Source organism: Leuciscus leuciscus (assembly GCF_965113295.1).
Source record: "Leuciscus leuciscus genome assembly, chromosome: 15".
Taxonomy (NCBI): domain Eukaryota; kingdom Metazoa; phylum Chordata; class Actinopteri; order Cypriniformes; family Leuciscidae; genus Leuciscus; species Leuciscus leuciscus.
The window spans coordinates 21,384,568-21,406,089 of NC_138739.1; the positions used below are offsets into that span (position 1 = coordinate 21,384,568).

At 36.4% G+C, this 21,522-nt stretch overlaps 1 protein-coding gene and 1 long non-coding RNA gene across 4 annotated transcripts in view; one reads left to right on the top strand and one right to left on the bottom strand.

Annotated features, from left to right (window-relative positions):
* LOC309475721 overlaps window positions 1–21,522 on the bottom strand; it is a 105,332-nt gene that overhangs the window by 54,649 nt on the left and 29,161 nt on the right. The window lies entirely within an intron of this gene.
* On the top strand, window positions 6,300–20,552 carry LOC309475643 (uncharacterized protein). 3 transcript variants are annotated; one of them, XM_082138535.1, is made up of 5 exons: window positions 6,300–6,558; window positions 6,687–7,016; window positions 8,129–8,431; window positions 19,220–19,342; window positions 19,458–19,576. In XM_082138535.1, the coding sequence occupies exons 1-5, from the start codon at window positions 6,510–6,512 to the stop codon at window positions 19,559–19,561; spliced, it is 909 nt and encodes a 302-aa protein (XP_081994661.1). In that variant the 5' UTR covers window positions 6,300–6,509; the 3' UTR covers window positions 19,562–19,576. The 3 variants fall into 3 exon arrangements, with proteins under 3 accessions (XP_081994661.1, XP_081994662.1, XP_081994663.1); XM_082138536.1 differs by lacking the exons at window positions 19,220–19,342; window positions 19,458–19,576 and adding exons at window positions 15,064–15,186; window positions 15,762–16,080 and having other exon boundaries at window positions 6,346–6,558; XM_082138537.1 differs by lacking the exon at window positions 19,458–19,576 and adding an exon at window positions 20,415–20,552 and having other exon boundaries at window positions 6,458–6,558.

A 21,522-nucleotide genomic window follows, 5' to 3' on the forward strand; every position in this document is an offset into this window, starting at 1 on the left:
GAACAGGTGAAAGACCAAATACAACTGCTGAAAAACAAGTTTAAAGTCTTCTGTGAACCTCGTAAAAACTTACCATACATTAGACGTGTTCTTCATGCGCTCAAAGGGACCCACAGAAACGATTGACGCTTATGTCACAGACCTGAAAAGTAAAGCAAAAGACTGTGAGTTCGTGGATCTTCATGACTCATTAGTTCATGACAGAATTGTATGTGGCATAAAAGAGGCAGACTGCTGAGAGAGGGAGACCTCTCACTTGAAAAAGGAATGCAGCAAATGTGGCTACAAGCATGAATATAGAAATGGTCATGCCTTTGGGAAAACGTGTTAAAACTGTCAAAAGAAAAATCACTTTGCTAAAATGTGCATTTCCAAGAGCCATATGAGCCATGGTAAAAGAATGCACACAGTTGAACAGAGTGAGGATATGTTCATTGTAGGGGTCGACCGATTAATCGGACGATTTTTTAACATAACCGGCATCGGCCAATATCCAAGTATATCAAGCCGATTATTAGGCGGGTGCATCTGTGGGCAGCCTAGTGTTGTTGTGGAACACCTGTTCGACGCACGCTGCGCCTAGAGTCATTCTCCAGCAGAGTGAGCAGACCTCATCCAGTGCCTAAGGAAGGAGCTAAGTTCCTTGGAGAAAACTCCTTTATATTTAAATAAAAACTTTTGATATGTTACTGCCAACTTCGAGAAAAAATATGAATAGGCGACATGACGTTCGGCTACTTTGGATATTGATAGCGTAGTTGAGGTTGCATTAGCACAGCAGAAGGGTTGCTATCATGTCACAATAAGTAAGCAAGAATTTTGCAATTACAGACAGAGAATTTGAGACTTTTATTTGTTCTGTTTGAGTGTCTTATATTTGAGAGGGTTGTCACTCAATGCAGAGAAATAAGTAATAAAAAAAGAGACCACGGGCGCAATCGAAAAGTCGCGTGTGTTTAAAGTCTCAAAGTGTTTACTTATATGTGACCCTGGATCACAAAACCAGTCTTATGTTGCACGGGTATATTTGTGGCAATAGCCAACAAAACATTGTATGGGTCAAAATTATCGATTTTTCTTTTATGCCAAAATCATTAAGATATTAAGTAAAGATCATGATCCATGAAGATATTTTGTAAATTTCCCACCTTAAATATATAAAAAATATATTTTTGTGAGTGGATGCAGCACAATCGCCTATAGAAATGGACAACTTTAAAGGCGATTTTCTCAATATTTCGATTTTTCTGCACCCTCAGTTTCCAGATTTTCAAATAGTTGTATCTAGGCCAAATATTGTCATATCCTAGCAAACCTAATATCAATGGAAAGATTATGTATTCAGCTTTCAGATGATGTATAAATCTCAATTAAAAAAAAATTACACATAAGACTGATTTTGTGGTCCAGGGTCACATATTTGTGTGCGTGTGTGTGTGGGTGTGAGGCGCGGATGCGATCGAACAGTGGAAACATAAAAACATACTCCGTCATTTTGTTTAAGACATAATTCAAACTGCAAAGTGTTTAAGTTACTGTTTATTAAAATTTTAAGGAAAACAAATATATTAATCTGAAATGTAGCAAATTAATTTTCAATTCATTCAGGTACAATTACCAAACATATCTCAAGGTCTTTTTGTCTTTTGTACAAGTGCAGATTGGTCAAGTGTTCAATAAATGTTTTTGTTGAGAAATCGTGTCTATCTTAAAGGACAATTCCGGTGAAAAATGAACCTAGGGGTAATTAACACATGGTTACCGAGTCGATCGTTCCCTGGGATGCGTTTTCATGAAAATCGAATGTAAAGAGTTGTATCTCTAAAAACAGATTAGCTTATAACGCTAGTAGGCCTATATGGAGCACAGAGTAAGTAAAAGTGAATCGCTAGTTAATACCACTAACAAGGCTCAAAATAGCCTCACACTAACACGGTAGCATAATGAGGGTCCCTACATGCAAACCGAAGCATTGAGAACTTTGTAAGTGTACAGACAGTTTAATAAGAAGATAAAGACAGTACATTACGTGTTTACTGGCAGGCGTCATCTTGGAAAACAGTCTCGACTAATCGAGTCACGAACCTTTTTAGCCTGAAAAAAAACATATCGGTCGACCCCTAGTTCATTGAAATAATATCTGCGTTATCTCTGGTTTCCGCTTGTACTGCCATAGTAACATGGTGATAGACGTGGACAACTGCGTTACGTCTAGCTGCACGCTCACGCTGTTGTTGTTTCGTTCAAACATTATGGACCATGGCAAGCAGGACAAAAGGAGAACTAAAACGAGGATCAATATTGGCGTGCCGTTTTCGAGATGCCGAGAGCCTCACGTCCATGACAAACTTCGACTTGACAGAGATGCTGCTCTTGCATGTACTTTATTAGACAGGTGATCAAATATACATAAAACTAATCAATGTTATATAGCTCAACATGATGAAATGTTAGAATGTGATCAGTATTCTAATGTTGATCTAGCTCACTGTCACATACAGCAAACAAACTAACACATAGAATAACATTATAACTTTCAACACACTCAAATGCAGTTTAGTATGATAGTGTAGACCAAGAAAAACAGCGCTGCGTTACCTCACAAGTTTCATTCGTCTAATAAACTGACTTGTGTGAGTAGTAATTCAGCACTTGTGTTTGAATGAAATGTCCTCATTCCTTTATATCCGCGGGACTTGCGTGTGGCGCTGAAATCTGTCTCTCATTAGCAATCGCGCCCTGCTTCATACCACAGTCATGTTAAAAAACATGAATGTTTTCACTCATCCATAAACATTATTAGATCCATCGGCATGATGACAAGTTCCATAATTCCGCTTAGGCGTCATCAACCTACGCCTTTGTTATTGTAAGAGGTTAGCGACCCCTAGCAGCGAAAAAAAACAAAACAACAACAACATTGTAGCATTAAACAAATGAGTTTTTGTCTAATATTTATATCATATATTATGTAGTTTTATTACGATATCACATGAGCAAGAGTGCCGTTTTCCCCAGCACAATTGCAAATGTGATATTTATTTTATACAACAGTTGAATGAACAATAAGTGAAAATTGTGAGTTACATTTTAGATACAATATTGTTTGTTTTTCCTTTATTTCCCCAACGAAAATTTCTAAATGAAACCATAGCAGATGCAACAGACAGCGATGTTTTTTAATTTTTTTACACAGACTGAATCCGCATTTTGAACTAATCAGTGTAATTAATGATTCAATGGCCAATATAGCTTCTTTCCTGAATGAATCAGCTGTTTGAACAAATTGGTTGAATTAATGACTCCCTCAACTCACTGTCCCACTTACTGGCGGTTTTAGTTTCATATGTAAAGTACCCTTTAATTAAAAAGTTCAAATTAGAAATCATTTCATATTTAAATATTTAGACATGCGTCACGTTTAAGTCGATAAAACTCTTCCGCATAGGATACACCTGTGTATCCTCGCTCATGACTCCTCTGGAAGCCTCCTAACTCCTCGATCCTCGACTCCTCGCGGTGCAAATAGAGAATTGAGATGTCCTTCAAGATGGCTGTGCTCGATCGGTTTCCGGGTCATAGGATGGAGGACGGAGGAGAGAGGAGACGAGGAGGGATATTGAGAAGCACCCTGTCATCCTAACAACAAACTGGGCCGAACGTAATGGAGACCATCAGAGCAGCAATAGAGGTAGTGGGAGGGCAATCTAAACACTTTTTGTTATACTGGTTGAAACTCATGATAGCAATCAATAATAGAAGTCGTCTAAATATAAAAACATATATATAATATATATATATAATATATATATATATATATATATATATATATATATATATATATATATATATATTCTTTTTTTTTGTGGAAGTCTCATGACCAAAAAATGCAATGATAGGATGTCCTACCTGCCTGTCAACATATGTATTTCATTACTGTACCTCTGTGCACCCATTATTATTGTAATGTTATGTTGTTTGAGACATGAGGTAATTTAACCTCGTGACACTGCTGTGTGAGTTCATGTGTTCTGAAGATGACGTGGCTTTGGAGATATTTTGAAGGGAAGGTGGGATCTCATGCATATGTATTGCTAACTTGTGAAGGGTTGGATTCTAGAATCCACTGCCGCTTCAATGTATATCTTTTGAGTGGTTGTTAGTAAGTTATTAATCCATTTGTATCTGTCTAAATATTAAATTATTTGAATGACTTCAAGTTTATGAGGTTTTAGTCAAAGGGGTCATATAATGGTACATGCACTTTTACAAGTTGATTGTACTGAAATGTGTGTTGGCAGTGCCTGTACACAACCATCATAAAATGATAAAAATCCATGCAGTGTTTTTTTTTTATTTTTTATCTTCTTATATGTTTACCCCTGTCTCAAATCAAGCCGTTCGATTTTGTGACGTCACAAAAACAAAAACAAAAAAACAAAAAAAAATTCGGTTGTGTGATCCTGTTGTTTCTATGTTAACTCTACAGTGGGTTAAAGATCTGTTGATTCCACAGGAAGGTTTTTTTTTTTTTTTTTATGCAAGAGAAGCAGAAACACACTGAAGATCCTGATCACTTCACTTCTGTATTAAAATACACATCATATTATTTATTATTTTAAACCTCTAAAATCAGAAAAGTATCTGTTGTCTTGTCTGTTTTTTTTTACTTCAGGTTTCATGCTCTGACGCTCACAGCTGCGGTAAAACCTTTGCTCTGTTTTTTAGGTCAGTATAACCTTTTACTCGACAAACCTTTGTGTGTCTTATTAGACGTTTGCAGTTGTTCAGTGTGTTCTACTTTGTTCAGGATTTAGAAGGATTTTACAATTTCATTTGAGAGTTTTAGAAAGTGGAGTGTGTAGTTGTATATTTCCTGAACTTCTGTTGTTCATCACAGCACAGCACTATGAGGAGTGTGTTGCTTTCAGAGACATTTTGAATATGATGTCAAACGCTGCCGTCTTCTGTCTATGTGTGTGTGTCACAAATTGTAAGTGGATTTCATTTAACTTTATGTATTTATGGAGTTCAACTATGTTCTATGTGTTTGACTTGTTTAATTTGAGTTAAACTATTTTATTTCAAACTGCACTCTTTAGATTTTATTTTTCTGTTTCAGGTGTGTTTGGTGAAACTGATGAAGTGAAGTCAGTGTCAGTGACTGAGGGAGATTCTGTCTCTCTAAACACTGATGTTCAAGTACAGAGAGAAGATACGATATTGTGGACGTTTGGACCGCAAGACACTCGAATAGCTGAAATCATTAAAAGGGACCAAATGAACTATATATTTGTCAGTAATGATGGAAGATTCAGAGACAAACTCCAGATGGACAATCAAACTGGATCTCTGACCATCAGAAACATCAGATCTGAACACACTGGACTTTATGAACTGACGTATGGTAGATGGCAGTTCATGACTGTCATGTGAACTCTATTGTCTATTGTCATGTCGTCATGTTCCACTAGATGGCAGGAAACCACAGAACATACTGATGTTAAAGCTGCACTATTTAACTTTTCTTTTATTTCTTAACGTGTTTTGTATTACTCTGGTAGGAGAAGTGTTTATAGACCTTATGTAGCCCCGCCCCTTTTCTGGAAAGAAATAGATTAGAATGACAAATTGTTCAAAAGCAACAGACTGAAAAGACGCCAGTTTTTCAGTTAACAACCCTGTTCTACCTGTGATTAACAAATCAGTCCAAAAAGAAAGAAAAAAAGCCAAATATAAAAATTCAAATGTCCCTGTTAGTTACTGTGAAGTGATGAACTGCCTACGAAACATTAAAAACATGTCTAGACCTGAAATGATACTTGAGCTTGAGCTACAACAACTGTCAACATTTAGGCTACCATACGTCAGCATTGAGGGTTTATTATTAAATCACTTTTCTTATACTATTTCTCAATATCTCAAAACCCTGTGTTTCTTCTAAGCTATATTTACGTTATTGACTTAATTTCTTTAATAAAAAAAACAAGTTACATTCAGACAATGCTTTGCTTTATCCTGACCACACTGTCAAGAGAAACAGAATCTGTGACAATTACAAGTTATTAAAATGAAACCCCCTATTTCAAATAATATTTCATAAAATATTTGATGTATAGGCCTGATAAAACCCTATGCCTATATATATTTTGGTAGAGATTATTATAGTGAACTTTATATTGCACAAATAGGCTATGCTTTCTCAAAATATGTAATGAAAGCCATTTTATGGTGAAATAGTTCTAAAATAAGAACAAATAACTGTTTCACCATCACCAATAATTCCCACATAATATTCTATTTAAAGCGCCGTACAGCTGCAGGCAATGATAGAGTCATACGTCATCTCGTCTTCCTCTGTGAGCACGAGCAGCAGACAGACACATTCAGAGAAACACGAGTTTTGAACAGTAGGCTACTTTGCTTAACCGTTTGAAAACACGTAATCAACCGCGCCATGAGTGCTTTAGCCTATTTATCAGAAATCGATTGGACATCTTTTGAGGAAAATGATTTTAAACACTGCTTTCATCTGTCTATGCATTCTGATCACAAATGGTAAGTCGGATTTAATCTCATGCAATGTGCGAGCGACTTGAACACAATGTTTTACAAATACACGTGTTTCTTATTCACCATTGTTTGTTTGTTATGACATAATATTCATTTGTTTGAATCTGTTTCAGCTGTGTTTGGTGATTCAGATGAAGTGAAGTCAGTGTCAGTGACTGAGGGAGATTCTGTCTCTCTAAACTCTGATGTTCAAGTACAGAGAGATGATCAGTTATTGTGGACGTTTGGACCTCAAGACACTATAATAGCTGAAATCATTAAAAGAGACCAAATAAACGATATATTTGTCATTAATAATGGAAGATTCAGAGACAAACTACAGATAGACAATCAAACTGGATCTCTGACCATCAGAAACATCAGAACTGAACACACTGGACTTTATAAACTAACCGTCATCAGAAGTAGAAAAACACAGAAGAGATTCAATGTTACTGTCTATGGTGAGTAAACTGTATTCAATTATATCACAAATAATGCTAATTATTTATTGAATTCTAGTCTGTAGTGGTGTATAATATTTTAATACAGAATTCAAATGCTTAAATAATAAATGAGACATGAAGGCCCTATGTGTTCTTGAAACACATTTCTTGAAACTATGCCTCATATTCTCAAAAAGGTAAACACAAATTCCCCAAACATCCTATTTTCAAGTCACAATGAAGCTCTACACTCAAAACCATTTTTGCTGAAAAACTAAACTTTGCCCTCAGACATCACACACAAGCTCTCACAAACACACACACTACAACATAGTCTAACACACCAGTGCAATAAATTCAAAATAAAAAAGGTGCAATAAATTCAAAACAACATTTCCAAAACTGGTAAGTTATGCATCCTCTTCCTTCACCTCTTCCTCCACTCCCATCTACTCCTCCTCCCCCTACCCCCTACCCCCTACCCCCTACCCCCTACCCCCTACCCCCTCCCTCAGACAAGTGTGTTAAATTTTGACTCTCTGGGTAATTGTGTGCTAACTGAGCTGAAGCTGTGCTGACTTGAGTGAGCAATATTGAATGCTAGTGCTTTATACATGACAACATGGTGTAGGCAATGAGAAATTAAGGGATTTGTGTGTAGAGTTTTGCAGTGACAGTTCAACAAATCTGATTCATGTGTCAAAACAGGGAATAGTGTTTATAGTTTAGGGAAATGGGTGTGCTTTTTGATGGCATTATGGTTTTGAAATTTTAGTTTAAAAGCCTGGTTATAGTGTTTAAGCAATCAAGAAAAACTGTAACACACAAAATAAGATAAAAATGAGCATAAAACAGAAATAACCCGCATACATGGGGTGTTCGAGGCGCACATACAAAACAAACTGCAGACAGTTCAACAGGGAGCGCAGCTCTTAAAGGGGCCACACCCTATTTCCACTTGTTACACGCTGTTCAAATGAACAGGCATTTCCTTTCTTTCTTGGCCTTGCATTCAGATTGTTGGTTTCTTTTTTCTTTTTTGCCTTGCAAGCTGCATCATGTTATTTTTGTTACTGATTGATGATAATGATACTGAGATACATATTTTACTTGTTATTTCATGTTTTCAGCTCCTCTACCCGTTCCTGTCATCACCACTAACACTTCACAGTCTTCATCATCATCAAGATCATCAGAGTCCAGATGTTCACTGGTGTGTTCAGGGTTGAATGTGAGTCATGTGACACTCTCCTGGTACAAAGGAATCAGTGTATTGTCCAGCATCAGTGTGTCTGATCTCAGCATCAGTCTCTCTCTACCTCTGGAGGTGGAATATCAGGATAACAACACTTACAGCTGTGTGATCTACAATCCCATCAGAAACCAGACCACACATCTGGACAACATCAGTCAACTCTGTCAACCATGTGAAGGTACGTCAGCTGTGATATTACAGTCTCCTGACCTGTAGCTATTTATTGAAATATTTTGTAGTTTCATCTTTATGAGCTATAACTTCAACAATATATCAGTAGGTCATATATATGTATGTATTGTGTGCCCGTTGGGCATCCGTAGCAGTCACGTGCAACAAGTGTGATATGATTAATAAAAGGTGACTGGTATCTGAGCAAGTGTTCCGAGTCCTCTCGTGAATATAAAACATAACATGGTGTCAGAAGTTTCGGAATAAAAGTTTAGTTACGATGGCACAACTACATCCGCCATTAAACCTGCATGGAAATCTCTCAGAGAATTAGAAGAGTTGGATACAGAGATTCTAACTTTTCTCCTCGGCCAGCGGGATAGCTGAGAAATCCGAGAAGGTGCAGTGTGCAACATTACTGCATGTGTCATGATTCCTGTCTTGTGTTCCCCTTGTCTTGTGTGGACTTATTTCCTGTTCTGTGCCATGTTTTGTAGTCCTTTGTAGTTTTCTAGTTTATTAGTCTTCCCAGGTGTTTCTAATTAGCCACACCCCCTTATCTTGTTTAGCTTGTTGGTCCCTGTGTATTTATAGCCCTTGTGTTTCACTTGTTACTTTGTCAGTTGTTGTACGTGTAATGGTTGTATCTCTCTGTGATTCCCAAGGTTTTGTTCTTTTGTTCTTTGAGTTCTGTGTTCTCTGTTTTGTGTTACTTTATTAAATCACCCTGCGTTTAGATCCTCGTCTTCGTCTGTCTTCCTCAGCAACATTACAGCATGTAGCAGGGGAAGAGGCAATTAAAGTAACGTTTCACTTAACAGAACAGGTGAAAGACCAAATACAACTGCTGAAAAACAAGTTTAAAGTCTTCTGTGAACCTCGTAAAAACTTACCATACATTAGACGTGTTCTTCATGCGCTCAAAGGGACCCACAGAAACGATTGACGCTTATGTCACAGACCTGAAAAGTAAAGCAAAAGACTGTGAGTTCGTGGATCTTCATGACTCATTAGTTCATGACAGAATTGTATGTGGCATAAAAGAGGCAGACTGCTGAGAGAGGGAGACCTCTCACTTGAAAAAGGAATGCAGCAAATGTGGCTACAAGCATGAATATAGAAATGGTCATGCCTTTGGGAAAACGTGTTAAAACTGTCAAAAGAAAAATCACTTTGCTAAAATGTGCATTTCCAAGAGCCATATGAGCCATGGTAAAAGAATGCACACAGTTGAACAGAGTGAGGATATGTTCATTGTAGGGGTCGACCGATTAATCGGACGATTTTTTAACATAACCGGCATCGGCCAATATCCAAGTATATCAAGCCGATTATTAGGCGGGTGCATCTGTGGGCAGCCTAGTGTTGTTGTGGAACACCTGTTCGACGCACGCTGCGCCTAGAGTCATTCTCCAGCAGAGTGAGCAGACCTCATCCAGTGCCTAAGGAAGGAGCTAAGTTCCTTGGAGAAAACTCCTTTATATTTAAATAAAAACTTTTGATATGTTACTGCCAACTTCGAGAAAAAATATGAATAGGCGACATGACGTTCGGCTACTTTGGATATTGATAGCGTAGTTGAGGTTGCATTAGCACAGCAGAAGGGTTGCTATCATGTCACAATAAGTAAGCAAGAATTTTGCAATTACAGACAGAGAATTTGAGACTTTTATTTGTTCTGTTTGAGTGTCTTATATTTGAGAGGGTTGTCACTCAATGCAGAGAAATAAGTAATAAAAAAAGAGACCACGGGCGCAATCGAAAAGTCGCGTGTGTTTAAAGTCTCAAAGTGTTTACTTATATGTGACCCTGGATCACAAAACCAGTCTTATGTTGCACGGGTATATTTGTGGCAATAGCCAACAAAACATTGTATGGGTCAAAATTATCGATTTTTCTTTTATGCCAAAATCATTAAGATATTAAGTAAAGATCATGATCCATGAAGATATTTTGTAAATTTCCCACCTTAAATATATAAAAAATATATTTTTGTGAGTGGATGCAGCACAATCGCCTATAGAAATGGACAACTTTAAAGGCGATTTTCTCAATATTTCGATTTTTCTGCACCCTCAGTTTCCAGATTTTCAAATAGTTGTATCTAGGCCAAATATTGTCATATCCTAGCAAACCTAATATCAATGGAAAGATTATGTATTCAGCTTTCAGATGATGTATAAATCTCAATTAAAAAAAAATTACACATAAGACTGATTTTGTGGTCCAGGGTCACATATTTGTGTGCGTGTGTGTGTGGGTGTGAGGCGCGGATGCGATCGAACAGTGGAAACATAAAAACATACTCCGTCATTTTGTTTAAGACATAATTCAAACTGCAAAGTGTTTAAGTTACTGTTTATTAAAATTTTAAGGAAAACAAATATATTAATCTGAAATGTAGCAAATTAATTTTCAATTCATTCAGGTACAATTACCAAACATATCTCAAGGTCTTTTTGTCTTTTGTACAAGTGCAGATTGGTCAAGTGTTCAATAAATGTTTTTGTTGAGAAATCGTGTCTATCTTAAAGGACAATTCCGGTGAAAAATGAACCTAGGGGTAATTAACACATGGTTACCGAGTCGATCGTTCCCTGGGATGCGTTTTCATGAAAATCGAATGTAAAGAGTTGTATCTCTAAAAACAGATTAGCTTATAACGCTAGTAGGCCTATATGGAGCACAGAGTAAGTAAAAGTGAATCGCTAGTTAATACCACTAACAAGGCTCAAAATAGCCTCACACTAACACGGTAGCATAATGAGGGTCCCTACATGCAAACCGAAGCATTGAGAACTTTGTAAGTGTACAGACAGTTTAATAAGAAGATAAAGACAGTACATTACGTGTTTACTGGCAGGCGTCATCTTGGAAAACAGTCTCGACTAATCGAGTCACGAACCTTTTTAGCCTGAAAAAAAACATATCGGTCGACCCCTAGTTCATTGAAATAATATCTGCGTTATCTCTGGTTTCCGCTTGTACTGCCATAGTAACATGGTGATAGACGTGGACAACTGCGTTACGTCTAGCTGCACGCTCACGCTGTTGTTGTTTCGTTCAAACATTATGGACCATGGCAAGCAGGACAAAAGGAGAACTAAAACGAGGATCAATATTGGCGTGCCGTTTTCGAGATGCCGAGAGCCTCACGTCCATGACAAACTTCGACTTGACAGAGATGCTGCTCTTGCATGTACTTTATTAGACAGGTGATCAAATATACATAAAACTAATCAATGTTATATAGCTCAACATGATGAAATGTTAGAATGTGATCAGTATTCTAATGTTGATCTAGCTCACTGTCACATACAGCAAACAAACTAACACATAGAATAACATTATAACTTTCAACACACTCAAATGCAGTTTAGTATGATAGTGTAGACCAAGAAAAACAGCGCTGCGTTACCTCACAAGTTTCATTCGTCTAATAAACTGACTTGTGTGAGTAGTAATTCAGCACTTGTGTTTGAATGAAATGTCCTCATTCCTTTATATCCGCGGGACTTGCGTGTGGCGCTGAAATCTGTCTCTCATTAGCAATCGCGCCCTGCTTCATACCACAGTCATGTTAAAAAACATGAATGTTTTCACTCATCCATAAACATTATTAGATCCATCGGCATGATGACAAGTTCCATAATTCCGCTTAGGCGTCATCAACCTACGCCTTTGTTATTGTAAGAGGTTAGCGACCCCTAGCAGCGAAAAAAAACAAAACAACAACAACATTGTAGCATTAGCCCTCTGGGGTCCTTCGTTTAACAGTCACACTTGGGACCTTCGGGTCCAAATGGACCCGGAGGGCGGGATTCATATATATAAAAAAAAAAAAAAAAAAATTTTTTTTTACTTGTTTTTTATAATATTTTTTCTTTTCTTTTTTGGTGTTTTGAGATAATTTTATGATTTATAATTAATATTTATGCAATAATTATGACCCATTTTTTCCCATTGAATATAATAGAATTTTTTTATATATATATAATTTTTTTATTTTTTTTATTAAAGCTGTATTTCATTTTAGAGTCAAGCCTAGGCCTCATGAAAGCAATTTTTGAAATGAGATGGGTGCCACCAGGTGGACACACTGAGCATTTTTATCACGCAATAGCACATTTTTACCACTAGTGGATTTACAGCTCTCTGTAGAAAGGCTTGCGAATTCTAGTGATTTTTGCACATATTTGCCCATTTTTTTTGAGGTTGTTGATTTAAAAATATAATAACAGATTCTCAAAGACTATTTTTGTCTTTTTTTTTGTTTGTTTGGTTGGTTTAAATGGTAATTTGAAGTTCCAATTTTACTTTATAATACAATCAAACCTGAACATTGCATTAGAAAGAGAACAAATGGAAAGCATTTTGTTACCCAATGTTTAATTTTAACTTAATTCTAACTTAATAAAAATGCAATTCTTTTTGCAAATGCAAATATTTTTATTAATCTTTCACAATAAACATTTTGAATTCAATGAACAGTATTCAATGAACAGTAACTGAAAATTCAATGAACAAATTCAATGAAGAGTAACTGGTAACATCAAATAATGATCAAAAAACTAAAATAACAGTAAAAGTATAATTATTATCAAACAATGGAAAATAGAAAAATTAAAAAAAGTGTTTTAAATATCATAACTATATATTTAAATTATTTGCATACTATTTACATAGGCTATTCTATCATTTCACACATTTCCTAAAATTAGCTTTCATTTGTGTGTGTATTTGTGTGTGTGTGTTCTAGTGTGTGTGTGTGTGTGTGTGTGTCTGTTTTGCACTCTTGATGTTTTAGAGATTCACCCCTTCACTGTTGAGTCCTTTTTTTCTGCATCCTGGCTGATTTGTAGATTGTATGCACAAAAAAAATCTGTGTTTTCATATTTTTGACAATTTCCCATTCATTTCCTATGGGGGTCATTTTGACCAAAGAGCAGAAGTGTGACGACCACTTAGCATGCTTGGATCATGACCTCAATATTTTTGTGTGTTCACATACCTAATACCATAAAAGTCACCTAGTTTCGTAACAGTCCGATGAAGCTGTGATTTTTAAAAATTCAAAACAGATTTTTGTAATCTGAATTTATTAGTGTGTATGTGTATAAAAGTGTGTTTGTGTGTGTGTGTGTGTTTGTGGATGTGTCTGTTTTGCACTCTTGATGTTTTATAGATTCACCCCTTTACTGTTGTGTGCTTTTTTTCTGGATCGTGGCTGATTTGTAGATTGTACGCACAAAAAAACTCTGCATTTTCACATTTTTGCCAATTTCCCATTCATTTCCTATGGCGGGTCCATTTGGACCCGAAGGTCCTGAGTGTGACTATTTTTTTTACAACCACTTAGACTATTCAAATCCTGTCCCCATTTTTGGGGGGTGTTCATATACCATGTACCAACAAAGTCACCAAATCTCGGACCATTCCGATGAAGCTATGATTTTTTACATTTTTTTATTTAAGTGCTTCGGGTCCATTTGGACCCGAAGGACCCCAGAGGGTTAAACAAATGAGTTTTTGTCTAATATTTATATCATATATTATGTAGTTTTATTACGATATCACATGAGCAAGAGTGCCGTTTTCCCCAGCACAATTGCAAATGTGATATTTATTTTATACAACAGTTGAATGAACAATAAGTGAAAATTGTGAGTTACATTTTAGATACAATATTGTTTGTTTTTCCTTTATTTCCCCAACGAAAATTTCTAAATGAAACCATAGCAGATGCAACAGACAGCGATGTTTTTTAATTTTTTTACACAGACTGAATCCGCATTTTGAACTAATCAGTGTAATTAATGATTCAATGGCCAATATAGCTTCTTTCCTGAATGAATCAGCTGTTTGAACAAATTGGTTGAATTAATGACTCCCTCAACTCACTGTCCCACTTACTGGCGGTTTTAGTTTCATATGTAAAGTACCCTTTAATTAAAAAGTTCAAATTAGAAATCATTTCATATTTAAATATTGAATTTAAAAAAAAATCATAGCATTATTTATGCAATTGTAAATGCTGTGTACATATATTAATGCCGCTTCTGTGTCTCCTCTGCACTGCAAAGTTAGATTTTGTTGTTAATGATTTCATTTGACTGGTAACAGCCTTATACTGGTATTATTCTAATAGAATTTAATTAGAAATTTAGAATTTGACATAAAAGGTGATGCATACATCTAACAAGTTTAGAAAAAAATGTCCTTATATAGGTAAACAATGCACCTGGAAATCAAACAAGGTGGCAAATATTATTGCCCCTTAATAAAAAAGAAAAATTTCTGCCGCTGCTGTGAAATGACCACTGCTTAGAATATGAATAATATGAATATCTTCATGAGTCAGCTGCCAACAACAGGCCTAAACCAGCCGGTACCAGCTGGTAACATTATTATCAACAAAACTTTGAAAATATAGAGTTTTTTTTTTTTTTTTTTTTTTTCTTCAATATTGCACACCCCTACTGTAACAGTATTCATTTTTATTTCTTAAGGTCTTAAAAATCCTTAAATGTGACTTTAAAAAGTGTGCGGAAAACTGCTCTCAGATCTTCTGTCTTGTGTCTTGGTTGAACTCTATGGACTCACTTACTCCAAGTGCTGTTTTCTGTTTGTTCATTACAGAGCAGAGTAAACATCCCTATCTTAGACCACTGATAGTTGCTGGAGTGCTGCTGGTCATATTTGCAGTTTTTGGAGGGATTGGGTTCTGGCACAGCAGGATCTGTAAACAAGCAGGACAAGAAGGCAAGTGTTATTGAAACTCGTTTAACTGTGCTTGGAACAACTGCTTTAATATGCATTTTACACCATTTCATGTTCAGGCATTATATTTTATAGTTAAATTGTAGTTACAATTTAGATACAAATCTGAGAAAAAATTTGCCAAAAGTTGGCAGTTGGTGGAAAAAAAAACTTCTCTAACTTTAATTTACAAATCATTCAAAACCAAAAAAAGTGTTCATGTTGTCTGAAGCTAATATTGAAAAATATTTTAGCTTGTGACGTCTGGGTGCCAGTTTCTCTGCACCCTTTGTAATGTGCATATACATTATATACATACAAGTTAACACTTCACTTACTAAAGTAGATTCACAGACTGAAGACTGTTTTGGCATTGTTTTGTGTGCTGTCATCAATGTTCTTTAAATTAATTTCTAGGCAAAATGGTAGTTTTGGAGCAAAACATCTGTCTTAAAATAAAATGTGGTCTCTTATGCTGAATTTCTGTTTGTAATTTGTTATTATCAGAGAGATTTTCCACCATTTTGAGTTTTACTTACACCGCTGTTGTTTTTGTCACTTTGTTGGGGATTTTGCAGTTTTGACCCGAGGACCAGATATGATGAATGAAGACCAGGAGTCAGAGATGCAGTTAATTGAAGAAGAAAGACTTTCTACGCATCCGTTTGTCTGAATTGGTCATTCCATCTCTTCTGAGTGCTTGTTCAGTGTTGTTCAACTCACTGGAGCCAGGATAGACACTCTCTCTTTTCCTAAAACCTGATAAGATGTACTTTCTCTCATTCTGAAGTTTTAGACTGTTCTTTTTTATTCTTTGGTGAACATCGAAAAGTAAATGCTTTAACTTTGATTTTAGAAGGATATATATTTAGAAATAACTGAAACCTCAAAAAACACTCATAAAGTAGAGGTGGAGCTGAGAAATCTACTCCTTCACCTTTGTGATTTGTTTCTGTTTTATTAGAGAAACTATTATGTAGCAAATGACCCTTTATGAAAAAAGACACTGGATGGAGGTTTAATAGAGTTTAGCTGTGACAAAGTACATGAAAGGTCCTTAAATTAAACAGAATGAAGACACAACCTCAAACCAAACCTCAATCCTTTTATCCAGTTTGTACAGTGTTACCATCCGTGATGTAAATGAAGTTGCTGCTTTTGCACAGTTGTGGTCTTTTTAGTAATTAGGGGAGAGCGGGGCACAACTTTACACTTTTTGCTTTTCTCTATTTGTGTAAATCTACTTAGGGTTCAGAATTTCACACGTCTAGTACAATTATGTGGTTTTGTTTTATTAATACAGTGTATACTTTTTATTGATATCCCCCGAAAGAATGGAAGTGAAATGTGACAACATGCCCCATAGGTGGGGTACGTTGTAACATGTGAGGGGCACATTGTAACATGGCCATGATACGACAGCTTAAAATGCTATCTGATCTAATAAAAAATATATATACAAGACAAACTAAAATATTATGTCAATAAAATACAATTATTAACTTTTTCATTTAAAACAATGGCATCTTTTAATAATTAAATAATTAAATTAAAAGACCCTCATTTTTAAGTTTGACAATGAACACACCGGAAAATACAGCTATACAGCAGTACAAAACCTAATAATAATTAATAATTCTGAACATTGACTCTCAGTCTTTATTCACCTTTTTTCAATAGAATTCATAAAAGTGTACAATAGAATATCATAGATCTAATAGGGGCTCATTGTAACGCAGTGTGACAACATGCCCCACCTGCAGCACACCTGGGATTTAAACCCGGCTAGTGTGTTCTGCTAGTTGGCGAAGCAAGAAGATTTTGCAGAGAGACATTCACTACTGAATGCTTCAATGTCATTAAGTGATGTTAAATAGTGGGCTGATGTAATGTCATGCGAATTTTTTTTGTCTTTTTTTTTTACTAAAGTTTTCAGTGTACAGTACTGTACTTTATAACAGTGTTGTAATCAGTATGCTGTGTTTTGTGTATTTGCTGTAAAATAAACATTTATAAACTTTCACTCTGTACTGTTTGTGTCACTAAACTTATAGGGATAGTTCGGCCAAAAATGATATTTAACCCATGATTTACTCACCCTCAAGCCGTTCAAGATCCATATGTCAATCTTTTTTCAGACGAACACATTTTCAGTTATTTTAGAAAATGTCTTAGATCTTTCAGTGGTTATAATGTGAAGTTATGGGGTCCACCTCCTTCAAGTCCCAAAATGTGCATGCATGCTTCACAAAAGTAATCCATCCGGCTCCAGGGGGATAAACGAAGGCCTTCTGAGGGTAATCCGTGCGGTTTTGTCGTAAAAATATACATATTTAAAACTTTATAAATGAAAATAACTGGCTTCCGGTAGCGGTCGACGCGCGTTCACGGAGATGGATGCTGGCGTATGACGTAGGACGTAGCGTAGGAAGCGTCGTGACGTAGAACGAACGTGACAGCGCAGCCAGAGAGCAGAGCAAAACAAAACTCTACGTTCGTCAAAACGCTTCCTACGATACGTCCTACGTCATACGCCAGCATCCATCTCTGTGAACGTGCGCGTCCTTTGGTTGTTTCCTCTGTGGTGCTTTTAGACCAGGACAGGAGTATGGCGGCTTAGAAGCCTTATTATATGTAGATATCCCTGTAGGATGTGGTATGCGGCAGGCGGATCCTCTCCGCTCACATTCGTAAGGTTTTGCAACTTCGACCTGGGCGCTTCCCCAGGTTCTCAAGTGCTCTTTTCTTAGTTGTGCAGTATTCACACAGACAGGTTCTGGTTCGTATGGCGTGTTGGGCATTCTTGTTCCCAAAGCGTCATTGACGCATCGTGAGTTCCCTCGAAAGGGAACGTCTCAGGTTACGACTGTAACCCTAGTTCCCTGAGAAGGGAACGAGACGATGCGTCACTTTGCCATACTTCCTACATCCCTGTGATCGACTTGCTTCGGCCCTTTTCGAAGCTAGCGCGGTTCTAAACCGGATGTCCTTTATCCTTTCCTGTTCGTCACGTCACCCGCCCGTGACGCCCACTCTCGCCATTGGACTAGTTGACATAGGTGCTTCAGACGCAATCACGCAGGAGCGTTCCCAAAGCGTCATTGACGCATCGCGAGTTCCCTCGAAAGGGAACTAGGGTTACAGTCGTAACCTGAGACGTTCACACTACACAACTTTAAACGTTGTCAGATCGCTGTGCTGTTTAGACTACATGACCTGCTCTGGAGTCTGGAAGTCTTTGTGGTGTTCACACTGCGTGACACTACGTAAATGATCTGCAACAGGGGGTTACACACTACACCAGCTGACTACAACTCTGTCACCCAACGACTCTATCCGGTCCCCAAACCACTTTTTGTCACGAAAACACACGTGAGAAGTGGAATGGAAAATGACGCGAAATAGGAGTTGTCTATTTGAAAATAGATGGCGGGACAAAATTGCCGGTGCACGTTGTTTGCACAATGATCTGTTTAGAACCCAGAAAAAAATATATATATATGGGTGAAAGGATGGATAAGCACACGTGGGCAGCAGGGATTGTCTGTGCTACAGAGAGAGTTGTAGGTGAGTAAAACATGTTTTTAATGAAAATTGTGGTTTGGCAACGATGGTTACAAATACAAAAGGCTTGTGTAATGTGACAACTTGACACTTGACACCAAAGGCCAGCGAGCGTTTTTGATGCGTCGTTTAGTATTTCACATAAAGATTGGCGAGCGTGTGTTGCCCCCTTGGATAATAACAACGACAACCTTTTCTTTTCTGTAGATTTATTTGCCCCGGTTGTAAATTAAATCGGACTTACTTGCAAGACTAGTCTTAATGGTTTATGCAACCGGCCCCTGGTGTTAAAACTCTCTGAACAAAGGCTGGTCAGCATCATGTCAAGCTAAATAGTTAAACTATTTTTAAGAGTTTCTTCAGTTGTGTAATATATTAAATTATTTCCCTGATCTGTTTTGTGTCTCAGTTTTAAGCCAGACTGGCAGGACTAATGTAAACTACATAGCCTACTGTTTTCTGTTTGTTACAGAACAGAGTCACCGTTCATATTCTATCCCAGTGGTAGTTTTATTGTTATTACTGGCCATAATTGCAGTTTCTGGAGTGATTATGATCTGGCACATCAAGAACCGTAAACAAGCAACACCAAGTGGTAAGTATTACTGCAGTTGAAATGAGTCTTTTGTGTATAACCATTTCAGGTTCATGTATAATTTTTATAGTTAAAATGTGATTATTATTACAACATATAACATTACATATAACAGTTGAAACTGAAGAAATACATTATGCTACAACAACATTTTGTGCACATGTACAGAATACAGTAAGATACAGTGTTGCTGTGTGCGTTGTGTCTCGCTGCCTGTAAAGCTCCGCACCAGTGAAATCTCAGTGCCTGTCTGTGCTTGCTCTCTTATCATAGCCTAAGCAAAGATTCTGCTCTATGTTAGGATGAATTATAGATGATTTTAGATTTAATGCCAGTGATTCATTAAAATATATCGTCTGTATTATAAGAATGTGGACATCCCTTTCTACTTCTGCTCAGCTACACCTGTTACAGGTGCGCACATTTTTACAAATCTGACTGGAAAGAAATAGATGAAAATGACAAATAATCCAGTAGCAACATCAGAAAAGACTGCAGTTTGTCAGCTGACAGTAAAACCTGTTCAACCTGTGATTTAAAAATCAGTCAAAGAAAGAAAGAAAGAAAAGACACCATTTAGACTCTAAGGAATAAATATTTTAAAGATTCTGTTAAATTATGTAATTTAATTTAAATTATTTAATTTACGTCAAACATGTTTTTGCATTGTTGTATATTATTTTACATTATTTAATATTCAACCATATTATTGATCTGCCTGCACTGACACCATTATATGAGAACTTCTCTCGAGAGCGGCTGTATGTATAAATTAACAAAATTAATAACTTTTTATACAACAAAAATGAACAAAAATGCTGGACTATGACACAATTTTCTTCTAAAAACAAACTTTATTGCATTATTTACTTATCACTGTGAAGCTGCTTTGAAACAATCTGTATTGTAAAAAGCACTATACAGTATATCGACTTGACTTTCAGCTTTATAATCATGATAAACGCCATGGATTTTCTGTAATTTGTAATTCTCTGAAAGATTAACCTCTTTCTCCAGTTTTGCATCTGTTCATCAACACTGTTCCTGATTTTACTTTTGTGTTTTCTTACAGAAACGCAAAGAAGATGATGAAGTAGTGTACTCAAGTGTTATGAGCTGAAGAGCAAAATTACTTTTAATATTTTGTCAACAATAATTAAGTCTCATTGCAGTATAGAGAAGTGATTCTTAACTGGTAGCTTATGACCCAAATATTAATGAACCAATACATTAAAATACTTCTAACCTTACTGTAATCATAGATACTGTAAGTTAAATAATTTGGGAGAAAACCTAGGACTGGTAGTGGTTTAGAGAATGGATGAATTTTAGAAACTAAAATAATTTCATATTCAGCTAATTTAATGTTAATAAAAACCTAGTCTCGCATAGCCAGACCTTCAGACTGACGGCAGAAGTGGGCGTGACGTCTGAGGCTGAGACTAATAAAAACCTGTCTAGACCTGAAATGATTCTTGAGCTTGTGATTCAGCTTCCTTAAAAACAACTGTCATTGTTTGTGTATTTTCTCATATTTCAGCATTATTTCATGAACGTTGTACTGAATGGAATGCAACAGAATAAACAATTTAATTTCACTTCATGAAGCTTTTATTATTAAATCACTTTTCTTATACTATTTTCTCTAACCTAAAACAATCTAGTCCCTGATAGCTTTTAACATAACAAACCCTAAATTACACAAAAAACATTATGAATTTATTTATTTCATCCAGTTAACATTAAAACGAGCTTGCTTAATCTAACTATCACTTCAGCAGTTAAAGCAGTTTTCCTGCGTGATAGGACTGCGTGAATGTTTCCACAGGTTTGGCTCTTCTCCAAGGCAGGAACCCTGGAATGTTTCCGTCTTGCCTGCACTTGTTTCATTCCTCCCCTCACTGCAAACTCTCGCCTGCATTTAAAGGGATAGTTCACCCAAAAATGAAAATTCTATCATTGTTTACTCACCCTCAAGTTGTTCCAAACCTGTATGAGTTTCTTTGTTCTGCTGAACACAAAGGAAGATATTTGGAAGAATGTTTGTAACCAAACAGATCTCGGTCCCCATTGACTACCATAGTATATATTTTTTCCTACTATGGAAGTCAATGGGGACCAAGATCTGTTGATTACAAACATTCTTCCAAATATCTTGCTTTGTGTTCAGCAGAACAAAG

What these genes read in the sequence shown, in the direction of transcription:
- LOC309475643 (XM_082138535.1), top strand. Translation starts at nt 6,510, where the DNA reads ATGATTTTAAACACTGCTTTCATCTGTCTATGCATTCTGATCACAAAT. An exon ending in ATGCATTCTGATCACAAATG is followed by an intron (nt 6,559 to 6,686) that starts GTAAGTCGGATT and finishes AATCTGTTTCAG; the next exon opens with CTGTGTTTGGTGATTCAGAT. An exon ending in ACTCTGTCAACCATGTGAAG is followed by an intron (nt 8,432 to 19,219) that starts GTACGTCAGCTG and finishes TGTTTGTTACAG; the next exon opens with AACAGAGTCACCGTTCATAT.